The following is a 16,291-nucleotide window of genomic DNA, read 5'->3' as shown; positions in this document are numbered from 1 at the left end:
ACGATATACGTGTACAAACTTCTTTATATGTAGAAATCTCGGTCAACTATCTGACGAAAAATTTGATCTATCGATATTTCTGACCCGCGTGTTACGCAAAATTGAAAAATAAAAATATTTTCTTAATGCGATGTATAGAGAAAGTGCACCGATTTTTCTCAAAATTATTCAAGAACGAAGTGATTTGTTGCAGCAGAAATTTTCAAATGTCGCGTTGTTACAACTGTCGTCGTCACGATAATCTTGATGAACGATGCTTTGAGTAAGAGAGCTTTGTAATCAGTTCCGTAATGAAAATTCATTATGAAATGTTGACGAGGAGAGTATTTTCCGTTAGTTTTCGTTCGATATTCGATTGATAATTCATTACAACTTTAATTCTGTCAACGTAACAGTTTTAGTATTTAGATTTAATGCAAGTTGAAACTACCTTCCCTTTTTTTATCTCGACAAAATTGATACTTTTTAACTTTTGTTTTTTTCCTCTCTCCTGTTTGTAAAATTACCAGGAGAATTTGCTATCGTATATTTCATGGCATTGTAGCTGCGATTCTCTCGCTCTCTCTCTTTCGTCGATTTCAATTAGGAAACTTATCGAGAAATGGATTTGAGCGCATTAACTCAATTTATCGATAGAAGTTTAGAACTTGCTTGATTGGTGTAAATCTGTCATGACCAATTCACTTCAATTCGAATATAAGTTTTTCTTCGCATTCGAGATTATATTTTTTTGTGTATAAATTTGGAAAAAACGTAGAAAAAAGTAATTATTTTTCTTTGTCTTACCGTTTTTTTTTAAGTTGCTTCTTAATAACCCGTGAGGTGGACTATTAAATGTACAAAGCACAGTCGAGGATGTTTACTCTTCTACAATTTTCATTCAACATTTAATTACCAACATCATTAAAGTTAAATGTTAAATAATTGTAACAAATAATAGCTTTTCCTTTTAGACGTTTTCGCGAAAAAGAAATTTACTTATCAAGATCTATCTTATTAATATTAAACGTCAAGAGTTTTTTGTGTGTCATTCTGTGAGGATAACAAATATAATACAATATTCAAAATTTCTCTCGTAATTAAGCATTATAATCGAAATTTAATCATTATTTTGATATCCACATTGATCATACATTTAATTTAATTTCTTACATATATATATATATATATATATATATATATATATGTGTATTTACATAATTTATATATACATTTATTTTTGAATAAATTTATATAAATAAAACACGCAATTTTAATTGCTGAGTAAAATATGTCGTTGATTTTGCGTTCAAAAATGTGTAATTGCGGTCAGGTTGATTACGGTGCCTCATTAATGAAGGAAAAAGGTTAATTCCATCGGGAGGACTTCTCAATTACGTCGGTACGAGAAGAATTTAATCTCTTAGCTTTCTTTAGTCTTTTTTTGCTAGTTACTCTTATTATGCCGCAACCAAATTGTAAGTTTGAAGTCGTAAAAACGTATGTGGGCGTGAATTTATTTTCTCTTCAACGGCAAATTTAGTGATAAATTTAAAGATAGCAGAATGTAATCTTTTTTTCTTACAAATACAATTTTTCGTCCTATTCGGTATATATTAGGCTCTCGTGTGATAATAATTTTATTGCAAATTTATGTGCTCGTAATGTGTCGACACCGTACGTGATTACTATTCACGACGGCGCGTTGAGAATTTACGAGATTGTAAATAATGCAGATCGGAGATCGTGCGAACGCGTTATAAAATGCATTTATCCGCCTGCCGCGAGAAGAGAAGATAATGTGATGATACGCTGATAAAAGTCTAAATTAGCCATTCACTTGTTGATCACATCAAGTATTACTCGAGAATAACTGTTTACTGCGTTTAATGCAGGTTACAGGGCTTTTACATTCCGTTTGAAGCTTCGTTCTCAGAAACGCAGGAAGAGAGAGAGATATATATGTCTCATTTTCTATGCTCTACTTGTAACGTGCAAGTAATTCGTCGCTATGATGAATTCATAATGATTACTTATGATCTCTCCGTCGGAGTGATTTGCACGTTTCAAGACTCACCCCAAGGAAATTCCCGTTTCGAGACGCGCACTAAAGAAATTCTCGTTTCCATTGCACGGAAAGAAGATAACGTATTTGTATGTGTAAATGCGTACGTGTGTGTATGTAGATAAGTTTTGCATAAAATATGCGATAAAAGGTCGCATGCGAGCTGCAGTAAACGCATCTGCTTTCTTATGGCGGTTGCCAGAGCTTTTCTCGCCTTTTCTTGTGCTATAACGCGAGGAAGAGAGAGAGCGAGAGAGAGAGGGAAAAGTGATGCTGCTTCAACGTAAATTGCTCTCGGAATAATGTCCTTTTTTTCTCTTTTTTTCTCACCTATCTTCCCTTCTCAGTGGTTATAGAGTTCTCAGATTATCACGAAAATAACGAGATTTCGCGCCGTTCATCAAATTGGCAAAAGAAATTTCTTGCTGAATAAATCGAAGCGCATGTATTTAAGTTTCGATACTTTTTTCCTTCCTTTTCTGTGACTTAATCCTGCGATCAATATATCGAGATTTTTTTATAAATATTTATACCGAGTGCGCGCTTTTAATTTTATTTTATTTCTATTTTATTTCTATTTTATTTTATGGAAACGGATGGATTTATAAATGATGTGCTTGCGCACATATTTTGCGCCCTTAGCACTTTAATAATTTATATATTCTATTCTATTATATATATATAAATATATGTGTAGAAACAATATTTTATAATTAAATAAAATTACATTATATATGGTCAATGAATTACATATATATAAGAGTCCAAGTATTTGAATCATTTGTCTCTTGCAACAGAACTTTTGCAAAAAGTTGCTGCAGAGTTTATCCTATATAAGGGTTATCTCGTGTATTTCCTCTTTAATCATGATTGCCGGTTTAAATGGAAAAAACGAACGATTTCAATCGGCGCGGTAAGTGGGTCGAGGTAAAAACGGAACGAAAGGGAAAAAAGGGAAGTGAAGTAGGAATGGTTTTAATGCGAGCAAACTCGATGGCCGACGACGTGTATGCGTTCTCGATGAAATTACTTCCTTCTGTTCCGCGTAGAGACGCTCTCTGCCATTCTCGCACAAACGACTCCTGCTACGCGTGTGGTTATCAATCTTATTTGCCTTATTTTTAAACTCCGCTTCGACGAAGAGACTTTAATTCTTACCTATATCTATCTAGCGAACAAGCGCATCTGGTGCGCCATTTTTACGTTGGGGTGTTAAATGCGCGCATTCACGTAAAATATATCGCTTCGAACACGTGTTTCCCGAATGACTTCCGGGATTTAGTATCACGCGTACGATTTCGTCAAATTAAATTACTTTTTAATCGAGCGGCGAATCGGATTCACATACTATTATTAAAATTAAGGATATACATATTTTATCGCTTCTATATTATCGGCTTTTATACGTGGAATTATGTACTCTTGGCAAATGTTCGAAATTTATTAGAGAAAGCTCATTAAATTCTCGATTTTAAATCGCCTTAATGTAGAATAAATGTGAACTCTCTTTGTCATTATTCATTTAAATAACAGTGTACAAACATTCCTCTCGCAAATGTAGATAATATGTAACTCATGTGAATACAGTTGAAATATTATTCGCAAATATTAGTAGAGCTAAAAGAGATTACTATTTGATTCTTTTGCGATTTAAAACATAATTCTTGATCTGTCTTTGAATGTGATTATAATTAATATATAATTGGCAAAATTAATCATTCAGATTATTCCATCTCCATATTATCATTTGCGATTTTTGCAAACTATTGCGTTTCTTTCGCGTTTGATACTTTTCCTTCCACCACAAGCAAAACTTTTATGCTGTCATAAATTCTTACGAGTTTATTACGCGCCGCGTGCGATACAATTTACTACACCGTTGAAAATAATTTTCCTGCATGCGAAAGGTGGATTCGTGTCATTACATCGAAGTTATTCCGAGCGCTTGTTGCGCCTGCAGTCCCGATGCACTACTGTGTTTATGCGTCGCGCGGCAATAAATCCGGTTTAATCGAAACAGGCGGAAGTCATTAGTAATCTTGACGCTTCGGACTGATATCCACCTAGGTGATGAGCTTCCTTGGCAAAGCTTCGAAAACGACCTACTTTTTTAACTAAATCGAAAAGTCATGCTACGGAAACTTCAAACTCATCACTTGAGAATTTCGATTCGATCAGTAAGACTGTCGGAGTAAAATATTTTGTGCATGAAATCGCCATATGCAGAATATGTTCTTTACTTTCTATTAATTTAAATGCTCGCAGTTTATGTTTACATCTTAATCTAAATGTTTGTAAAACAATATTTTATGATTCATTATTTATTAATTTTAAACACAACTTTTGATAATAAAAGCATCTAATGTAAATTGTATTTATGTACATTTCAATATTGGTCATTGTGTACATATTTTCCGATATAACTTGTGAAAAGCGGAAAGGATGTAAACATCATTTACTCAATTTGCTGATAAATTGAGTAAAAATGACAGCAATTCGATAATAATTCTCTACAAATGTCGGAATAAAATTCTCTGTGATTTTCATGACGGATGAGCTTACTTTCTATCTATGAAGCATATCTCATTTTTCATTGAATTTAAAGATGAGCGTAGTTTCTCCCATAATTTTAAAGTTGGGCTATACATATGTAGGTCATCTCGATAAAAGTAGATTTGAATTTAAAGCAAGCAATTGAATTGCAACTGAATAAAAACATTCGACAATTGTACAGACATCTTAATAAAGATACGATCTGTTTTATTGTTGAGCAACGCAAGCAAATAATCCTGATGTCACGATGATATATACAATGTGCTTGAGAATTTTTTTGAACTGCACACTTTTTTTGATACGCAAGGCCGCGTCCTATAATATTTGCGGTAAAAATAAAATAACGCAATCAGTTTTTTCGCACTGAAACGCACTATTAAGTTTATCATTGTTTTTGTAATCTTTTTCGGAAACATATTAATTTAAAATATAATCAGTACAATTATAAACATTGAAGTAGTACTGTAGAATATTTTAAATATTTAATTTACTTGTCCACACATTATTAATATTTTATTCTCTCATTTTTAATTAAAAAAATATTATTTTCTACATATAATATTCTTTTGGATTAAAACTAAAATTGTACGCACGCGGAAAAATATTCAACAGTAATATTATGTATACTTATGAATCTTTTATGAAATACTTGAATGCGCCGGAATAATAATATTCAACATCGTATTTTAAATTCTGTGCTTAACCTCGCATGAAAAATATTAAGTTTGACTACATTTATGAAAAATATGCATGTAACCCGAAGATATTTTTTTCTCGAGAAGAATACACTTATAACAGTCTTCACTATACAATATATACCTTGTTATGTCTAATATTGTGTGAAAGCAAAACAACCTTTATGTTAATAAGATCTTTTAGGTCATCGCAAACTCAATAGGTTTACTTTGCTTGTAGATAAAAGTTCACGTCGATCTAATTGTAAGCACCGTTTCGCTTCCCATCTTTGTTCATGAGTCGGGAAGGACAATATTTTTATTGGTTCGGAAGAGAGATATATAAGGGGAGATCTTATACGCTTTGAACGTAACATTAAGAATGACAAGGCTATATACGGTGGTTAATAACAGATGCAGTGTCGAATATTCTGTATATATTGTATACAAGTCCGTTATTCCTTTTCGGTGAATACGTCGTTCATATATGCACATTCATCTCCTTAGGTGGATATGAAAGTTCGCTTAATGAAGATGAGAAAGCATATCTTAAATCACGACTCTCGACTTCTTTGTTCGATGGAATTATATAGTGCAAAAGAGAGTTGATAAATATAAGGCGTCGCCTAATTACTAAAATGTGTTTTCATTCGCTCAATATATTTTTTTTTCGAAGAATCTTTTTGATTAACTGAAACTTGTGAAATGTGATTTTATTTAAACAGGACGCATCCATAATAAATTCTACGCGACTTTTCTCTCTTGTTTTTAAGAAAATCTCCATTTCGCTATAGTGTGTTCGCAGTGTAAATAAATTAGTTCGCGGTTTCGATGTCGCCTTAGAATTCAAGGAATAGGAAAAGTTGTCTTTTTTAACCCATTCAAAGTTTGAGACTCTAACTATATGCAGCAGAGGAAAGGAACTTTCTTCTTTTTGCCAAAGTTTCCGCAGTATTACGCAACGTTACAGAAACTTTTTCCCTAATCTTATTTCGGATGTGATTGTATTCTTCGGATAAATGACATAACTCTCCATTTATTTACCTCGTTTAAATGTTAATTTAATGAAAGAGTATACCTTATTAGATATATCGCATTTTTTATTGCAAAGAAAAATAAAATAACGCAATCAGTTTTTTCGCACTGAAACGCACTATTAAGTTTATCATTGTTTTTGTAATCTTTTTCGGAAACATATTAATTTAAAATATAATCAGTACAATTATAAACATTGAAGTAGTACTGTAGAATATTTGCAAAGAAATATAAGAAAAACAAAAATTATTGATGTCTTCTCACAATTCTTTTCGAAAATAAATATATTTTGTGATTTTATTTCATCACGCTTGTGCGGAAGAGGTATGCGCATAATATCTGACTAGTGTATAGGCAAGTCTATTTTTCTATTTTTCTACGCTACCGTGTTTGTTGGAGGCAAAGAAACATCGTGAATTGAATCGAGAGGGAACCGTAGGAGACACCGTTGTAGTCTTTAATGAGATATGTGGTCTCATGTTGCACGTTCTTTTAGAAACATTCTTTCACGGTTCACTATTCACTTCAAGAACTTGGCATTTCATTCTCTCGTCTTTGTCTTCGTCTTTTTCGACAAAATGGGAGCTAGGTTGCTTTTCATTTTATTGTACCTCTTTCAAAGCGTATCTGTAGTATATTTTCAATACAATATATGGAAGACATGGCAATATCTATTGGTTTTTTTCATCACTCACAATAGCGAGAAACAGACATTTTCTGGAGCAATAGATTTGAAATTACTTTTAGTCTTGTTGATATATATTTTCATGCGTGATACGAAATTTGTGATAATATATTCGTAATTTTCACTAACTATGTTTATCGTATTGAGATAATTTCTTTATCTTTGCGATTTTGCCATACAGTATTTTCGTATAATAGAAGCATAGTGCGCTTTTGTAATATTATTCGCTGGGTAGATTGCAAGAAGCTCGAGTTCATATATTTGCAAGATTTTTGCTAGCGCAGTTAAAGTAGATAATGCAGCACAAGTGCATAATTATTCCTGAAGTACGAGAAGATTCTTTCATCAATCTTGAAATACGAGGATATTCGAATACTTTTCAGAATTTTTCAATTTCGTTTAAAGAATAAAAAAGAACAATGTTTCTAGGAAAATATAATTTTTTTTTTCTTTTTCACATGCTGTTCTATAAATCTTAAAATCTCATGAAATTATAAATGTATCGATCAATTATAAATGGTAGACAACCTCACAGAAATTTAATAATTGTAGCAAAAATATGATATATTTTTTTGATATTAAAATGTATGGTATAAATGGTAATACAGATTGAATTAAATATGTTTTACGCGCGTAGATAATAAATATATGTTAATATTAAAACGGTCTGTCAATTATTCTAATTAAAAATCATGTAAATGTGTTATAAGAAAAATTTTCATGATTACATGTATTCTTTAAGCTATAAATAATAAATAATCAGGGGGGAATATAATAATATTTAATTCTCTGCAACTATTTACAACCGCATTGCAGTAATGCTGCGGCAGGTGATTGCGAGGTGATGATCCGCAATATTGTCTTTTACTCGATAAAAATCACATAGAGGCGTCAGGCCAGTAATAATGAAATTGACCCATCACGTAAAGACATATACGTGATGAGAATAATCTTATTTCGAAACCAATCGAGACAGATGAAAACAGGACTACATTCTCCTTCCCTTACTTTGGACTAGAGTTAACGACGGGTTCATTCCGAGCACATCCATGCATTTAGAGGGTAGATAACCCTCGTATAATATAACACTTGTTGCTCCGTTCTGAAAGGCTAGGCCCGGAAAGACACGAAAAAAGTTGGATGCGGGAGATAAATCTTAATAGTGTAGATCCATATGGAGCTTAAAATCGAATTTTGAAAGTATTACGAGTTATTTCTTTTCATTTTGAGAAATAAAGTTTGCAAAAGTTCCTAATGTGAAATTATTTTTTCTAAATATTTTTTACAATTGTTTTAAAGATGCAGTTTTATATATATACATGCGTATTAAATCAATTTTGTACACGAGAAAACATATATATATTTTTAAAAATATTTGTATTATGTTCTTTAATTAAAAAATTCTTATTTTACTGACTTTTTAATGTAGCTATATTCCTTAATCCGTAACCATGATAAATTTGTTTTTAAAAATAACCATTTCTAAAATTATTTATGATCTCATCTATATGCTCTCTCCAATTTGACATGTGAATAAATTGTAAAAGTTTAAAATTATATCTATATTATTAAAAGTTTAAAATTATTGCTATATAGAGTTTATATTAAGTGCATCTTTATGTCTAAAACCCCTGTCAATTTATATAATCTAAAACTACGCATATAAAAATATTGCGGTGCATCAAAATATTGCACATGACTGCAATAACTCATCATCGTTATCGGGAATGTACTTGTGACTTAATTTTCAGCTGAATTTATAGCCGAGTCATGTTTTTATGCTCTCACATTTTAGAGTTGCGCGGGACCGAGTTTTTACTCATCCTTTCCAACGAAAAGAAAGTTTCAATGGGTTATATTTCTGAAAAATGCGTTTCACATTAAACGATTGTGTTTATGACAAAATATTTACATTTAATAAAGAAAAATCTTTCTAAAAACATAAAAACGTCAGGTATATAAAAAAATAAAATTTAAACATATATTTATATGTAAATAAAAGTTTAAAAAATTTAAGGTATATATATTCTTGCTTTTTATCTTTTTTTTTGTAATGAATAATCTATGTAAACAAAATTCTTTTCTGCAATAGATTATTCGGAAAGTAGAATGTCTTGGCTCTGTCATTCTAACTCAATTTTTCATTGCACATGTCATTCAGATCGTGATAGATTTTATATTATATAAAAAGATCTTCAGACTATAAATATTCTAGTTTATTTATTTTAATCCTCTGATGGCCGATGTTAAATTACTCATTTCTTGAAACTGTTTATAAAATTCATAAAATAATTGAAACAATTATTTCTTGTTTGTGCGTACAAATTAAAATAAATGTTATTTATTTTTATTTTAAAATAATTTTTCTTTTTCCTTTAATCATTCAGCATACAAGTAATATTTTAAGAGAGAGAAAAATATTTTAAAATAATAAATTTAGATTCCAATGTAGAAATTTATTTTTAGATATTTAAAAGAAATTTTGTTATTAATTGAAATTTGTTACGCCGCTGTCCTCGGTTTAAAATAACATCTATGATATGTCATATGTTTCTATTTGTTATATTTTTACCTTATTGCTATAGGGTATATATCATATATATCCAAAGACATATTATTGGAAATATTATCACAAATTCATTTACCATGAAATAAAATCAAAATTTGTGACTCACCAGTTGATACGCAACAGCATTGAAACTATATTGATTTGTAACATAGAAATGGATATAAATTGTAGCAACGCCCAAACTAATTAATTATTGAAAAAGTTATTCTGCGCATTGAATTTTATTTTTGAGGCGTACAATAATAAGCAGATTATAGTATAGAGAATAATTTTATATACAAATAATTTTATACATTTTGGAAAGGTTCTACTAATACTGTATAATTACTGTATTACAAATATTAAATTATCTACTTAATTAATCGCATAATTTGATTTGTGGATTTAGACAAGAGAGAATTAGAGAAAGAAATCTTTATATGAAAACAGTAATCTTGTAAAATTTTTCTATTTTTAGAGGATTATTGTAGAGTTATTACAGAATTGTAATAACTCTACAATAATCCTACAAAAATAGAAAAATTTTACAAGATTACTGTTTTCATATAAAGATTTCTTTCTCTAATTCTCTCTTGTCTAAATCCACAAATCAAATTATGGGATTAATTATGTAGATAATTTAATATTTGTAATACAGTAATTAATTATTCGCGCGTACATTATTAATAAATAACTAATATAAATAATTAATTATTATTATTATAATTACAAATAATAAATTACTCACCGCAGGTGTTCTTCCGCTGATGTTTAAATTCTTCTCTAACAAGTTGCTAAGTCTAAAGCAAATAAGATGAATCGATTGACCCATCACGTCAATAAGATATTTAATTCTATCGGTATTGAAAACTTACAAATTATAAATTAGTATTGAAAAGTTACTAATTATAAATGCAAAATCAGGATATCACTAAAAAAGATGCGACAAATCATCCACAGAGCACAACGAAAATCGATAATATAATGTTTTAGATACTTATTAACTTTCCCTTTAGGATAAATTTTACGAAACTCTTTTATCAACGTCAAGTTACCCTTTCAGGTAGTCATATTTTATAATTTTGCAATCTAATATAATTTATAATATATTTTATAATTAAAAATTATATTTACATTGCATTTTTTCGTTTCGCTCTATCAGTATAAAAAATTAATTATTATTAATCACTCGAGCTATTCTTAATTGCGATGTGATATATATGTATATTCGAATCATAAATGTACATGTATATCTCATTTCTTATCGCTTAAATTCTTACTTCAAATAAATAAGTCGCTTAAATAAGTAGCCATCGAGATATCAAGTAATATAAAAAGCGTCTGGCTATACGATTATGATACGGCTATATCGAAACTGTCAAATAATTTCAAGTGTGATTTTGTGATAAGTTTAGAGTCAATTTATCTTTAACAATCGAAACGTGAGATTTGTCGCATACCTATATTAAATATATCCACAATTAAGCTTTTAATATTAAAATATAGTTTTAATGCAGAATTACATTTAATTTTATTTACGTAATTTTTAATATTTTTAATGTTATTTAACATTTAAGTAATAAAATTAAAAAATAATGAGTCAAACAAATTTGTACGATTAAACTGGGAATTAAACTGGATTAAATTAAACTAAAATTATTAAAAAAGCTACATAAAAGAGAATTAATACACGTGATTCGCGAGGGACGTTCTCGGACTTACAAGTTTCCCGCGGAAATCTTCGTGGCGTGTAGTTGCCATAAACTTGGCGTCAACTTTGGCAGTTTACCAGGATAAAAGCGACCGCATGCAGAGCTGTGACATTGGAGAGGGAGAAGGGTGGGAACGTATGCACGTTAATCGGCCGTAACCGCTTTACCCTGGAATTTGCAGCCACAATGACGCCGGATAATCTAACGCAGTTATTATCATATTAAACGGCGCGATCGATGAAGATTGAATGCCCTAAATTGGGCGAACCGCGATTTCGAAGATGTCACAGTAAATATATGCGAGCTTTACACATAGAGACCCACCGGTGTCATTTGGCTATTACGCGGCTAATGTTTGCCTTTATACAAGCGGAAACTACAGCGATGTAATATCATCTGTGATTGCTAATTAGAACCGCGAGTCCATAGAACCGCATTGCTTGCGGGTAAATACGAACGGGAATTGAGAATCAGTTTAGCGTGCTTTAGTCTTAATGAGTGAACACACAACAAATACATATATAAATGAAGCAAACGTATATGAGCTCCTTTATCTATACAGAATGTCCGGTAACTAACGGACCAACGATTACAAATGGATTCTTTGGTCAATTTGGGAACGATTTTTCCTCAGCGAAAATGTCGAAAAAGGTCATTATTTTTTACAACTTTCCAATATTTGTCATTATGTATCTTTATAATTAAGCCTTAAATTAAAATGTTATTATAGTAAACTCTACCTGAAATTAACTGAAGAATGTAATTATGTTAGACTTTTAACTCCAAAACCCATTTTTTTCAATCGCTTATAACTCGAAAATTATTGACTTCTCAACATTTTTGCTAAGGAAAAATCGTCTCCAAATTGGCCAGAGAATCCGCCCTTAATCATTGGCCCGTTAGTTACCGGACATTCTGTATATAAAAGCCAATGCAACTGTAAGTGAGAAAATATGTATGTCGGCATGCATTTTTGTTCGTATCCTTTGAAGCAGTTATTTCGCCAAAAAATAAAATGCAAACTTGGTGAAAATATTTGAAAAATACCTCTGTTTACTTCGTCCGCGCGACGTCTCGTTATGAATGCTTTCCCGCTAATTGTGACGAGAGCATTGTTTAGAAAATAATGAAATCGCTTTTGAGATCGCCGCGAAAAACAAGCGTATATATACGTATTTTTCTCCTGGCAATCAAGGCAATAACAATATATTTAATTAGATAACAGTCATTCTTTATTCCGGCAGTTTTACACAACACGTGTTGCACATGTTACATTTTATCTAACCAACCGCGAACTCGCGATATCGAGTCGGTTAGTGGAATTTTAATTGTGCGCGTATATTCGAAAAAGCATCGCGTTGTATTGTATATGCATGTGTGTGCATACATATAGCGGAAACAAGTCGTGAAAATCCACGTGTAAAGCGGACGATATAAAAAAAAAGAGTTATTTTTCCCTCGGACATTTGTTTTGCCAAATTCTGTAGCAGGGTTTTATATACAAATGTCACATATGAATTTATATCGCAGTTACAGCAAAGACATTCGGCGTATTATTAAATCTATAAAAAAACACGGATTTTATCGAAAATATTGCGTATCGACACACGTTTCGATATGTTGCGGTTCGATCTAAAGTGTATTCCCTCGTATCAGTGCATATGTGAGCGAGCACGAGATGTACCGGCTTAATTTAATTGCTCATATGTACCACCAATCGATACGTTAATCAACCACGTGACCTATGTACATTTATGCGCCTCTTGTAACCCAAGTTCTCCTCGATAAACAATATACTTGTTATCGGCGTATCAGATTATAGGTGACCGTGATAGGATTATAACGCGGAGTAGCCAATATTCGGATTCACCGGTAAATTCAGATTCGTGTTCTCTATTTCTCGCGCGTGAGTCTCTATCTCGTTATGTGTCTCATCACCTCGCTCCGTCAGTCCTGACACGAGTGTGGACTCTAATTTATGTACGAGTCAGACAGGCAAAAACTCTGCAACAAGAATCAAAATTTGATTTATACATCAACTCCAATAAAAGACCGAAATAATTTGTCACAAGAGTGCATTTTGTGATAAAGACGAGCGGATCGCTTATCTACTATGAATGTATATATACGGGATGTCTGACATAAAGTGTCACACCGAAAATATACAGGTACATAGATCTCGTTATTTGAAGACGATTTTCTCAGCAAAAATGAAAAGAGGCGATTATTTTTTGCATGTTCCCAATTTTTGCCATCATGTATCTTTGTAACTAAACTTTAAATTAAAAACTATTATTAAATTAAACTCTTATTGAAATTAATGGAGAATGTGCTTTTGTCAATATTTTATTTCCACAAGGCTTATATAGTTTGCGAAAAATCCTTTCTTTTCACTTGCTTATAAATCGAAAATTATTGATGCCTCAATATTTTTGCCGAGGAAAAGTTGTCTCCAATCAACAAGATCTACTTGTATATTTTTGGTATGACACCTTATGTCAGACACCCTATATATATACATATAAAATGTAAGCATAGAAAATAAAATGAAGGATTTGTGAAAAATCTTGGGCCTCCCGACACTGAGTGAGCGAAATGTTGAAACCTCGCGATGAATTTCCGGAATTTTCTTTCCGAATCGCGAGCAGACGCCTTTCTGGGTCCCGTGTGCGATTATGTGATCGCACCTGTGGCCAGGTACGCGGGCAAATGGAACATACCCGTGTTAACGGCGGGCGCGCAAGCGGAGGCGTTCCGTTACAAGGGCGAGCATTATCCAACGTTAACCAGGATGATGGGCTCTCATCGCTTGGTAGGCGAGGCGCTCAGACATATTCTACGGCGTTTCGGGTGGAAAATCGCCGGCCTTCTCTTCCACAATTACGCGGTGTCCAGCAGCAAAGGTAATTCCGAGTGCCATTTCACGGTGAGCGCCGTATATACGGCGCTCAACCAAACGCCGGTACACAGGAGCTTCAATCAGGAGACGACCAACGCCAATGATTACAAGGACTTGCTCACCTTCGTCTCCAAATCCGCAAGAAGTAAGTCTTTGTTCGATCCCGATCTGTGCGATGTCGATATTAATTTATTTTCTTTATAAGACTCTCTTTAAACGAAGAAAGATATAAGGCATCGGAAGACATATTCTTGCTCGTAAAAATGAGACTCTTACCGTATAGACATAAATCATTATTAAATAAGTATTTATAATCTATTATAGAAAATACACGTTCAAAGAGGTAATCAAATTTTTGAAATCTTCTTTCGAAAAATTATCTCATATTTTATGGATAGAAATTTAAACTCTACCAAGCGAGGTTTTTCCTGTAATCTTGCCGTCGTATCGTATAAGAGGAAAGCACATATTTCCTTTATATATTAATATCGGGTTTTCTAATAGATACTCGATGAAGACACGCGGAGACTCGTCTAACGTTATTAAGCGTTGCCTAAGTAGCCTTCTGCTTTGCGCAAGACTTTATATAAATCAATCAGCCTTTCCTGCAGTCGACAAAGTATGTAATGTGTATACCGTTGAGGGACACATCGTGTTGCGAAACTGTGCGCTTGATAATACGAACGGTGAATTTCGGCAACGTCAATTAATTGATATCGTTTACGAAGTTTGGTCTTACAAATGCGCCCTTGCCTTCCATTCGTTGATCGCGTTTAAGACTTTGAGCTCGTCAACCAAAGTTTAGATGTACGAGCATCAAATAAATTTCCATTAGCAGTTTCATCCTGTGAGCAACGCACCGCCATTGACGAAAGACGTTCTGACAAACTTTTACACTTCAATGTTGTATCTGAATCCAAGTAACGCCCACACGTGCGTTATAATTCTGATTAATTATTTTACATAATTTGCGAAAATTGAACACGCAGCAAATCGTATAATCAAGCGGAAATTTCTCTTCGGGGCACAGTTGATGTATTTCGGACTCGGAAATACCATAATTCCCGAGTTACGTCATGAATGGATTAATTGAATCGTCGTTCATATGTTATATTGTGAACAAAATATCGCATAGGTGACTTTCTATGTGAGCCGCATCTTGAACATTTCTCCGTGCTCGTTTCCCATCGCTTTCAACGTTTCCGAATCGTTAAATCGTATTACATATAGTTTACGATAGACTTATTTTCAATAGAAATGAAAGCTGCAGAGTGTGTCTCTTTAATTTGGTTCTATCCGCCCACTCGCGATTTCCGAGATAACGTACAAATATTTTTGACCTTTATTATCGAGTAACATTTGACATTTATCGATTGTGATAAATATATATTTATAACAACAATGATTACAACAATTATACAATTAAGGAGAATATTACATTATACAATTAAACAATATAATACAATTAAGGAGAATATTACATTATACAATTAAGGAATATAATATAATTAAGGAGATTATTTTTCTCGTATTTTCTTCTAATGAAAATTACTCTACAAAGAACGTATAAAGGTATATTTTAAGAAAAATTGAATTCAGAAATCAATCTCTCAAATTTTCAAAGATCTATTATTTTTGGAGATAATAATGATTGATAGAAAAAAGAAAATTGTATATTTAATATATCTCACATGCTCTATATTTTCTTCGCTTTTTTAGTGAATTATTGGCTAATAATTTATCATTGTGTAATTATTGATGTTATTAATAGATATGAGGTCATTAAATTATATTATTATTATTATTGCAAATGCTAATCGGTTGTTTGATTGCGAGATTCTTGGTGTAAAACCGCGAGGAATTCGCGGGTAAGATCGAGACGCCAACCGATTTTCGAGAATTCGACATTAACTCGAGAATGTGGCGCGTCATCATCAATATATATGCAAAATTATTAGCAAATGCCACAAATCGCTGATTGATTGCGATTTTTAAAGTTTCGTTGTCGCAAAAGCTCTTATCGAATTTTTGTCATTATTCGATGATTCAGAATCGTGTCGAGTTCTTCATTATTGTGCTAAAAATATTCAAGACAATAAACTCTGATAACAGAGATATCTACTTTATATTTAATTGCTTGG

General features: G+C 32.1%; 1 protein-coding gene across 3 annotated transcripts in view; it reads left to right on the top strand.

Moving 5' to 3' along the window:
* LOC114940882 (atrial natriuretic peptide receptor 1) overlaps window positions 1-16,291 on the top strand; it is an 86,789-nt gene that overhangs the window by 14,036 nt on the left and 56,462 nt on the right. For 2 of the 3 annotated variants that reach the window (XM_029315652.2, XM_085488444.1), the window contains exon 3: window positions 13,900-14,295. The exons of the other annotated variant lie outside the window; for it this stretch is intronic. In XM_029315652.2, coding sequence (XP_029171485.2) covers window positions 13,900-14,295 — 396 coding nt within the window. The remainder of the gene's footprint in view (window positions 1-13,899; window positions 14,296-16,291) is intronic. 3 annotated transcript variants of the gene reach the window in all.

Source organism: Nylanderia fulva, unplaced genomic scaffold (genome assembly GCF_048542155.1).
Source record: "Nylanderia fulva isolate GAGA-0341 unplaced genomic scaffold, ASM4854215v1 Scaffold7, whole genome shotgun sequence".
Lineage (NCBI taxonomy): Eukaryota > Metazoa > Arthropoda > Insecta > Hymenoptera > Formicidae > Nylanderia > Nylanderia fulva.
This window is presented reverse-complemented; position numbering and strand designations above follow the sequence as displayed.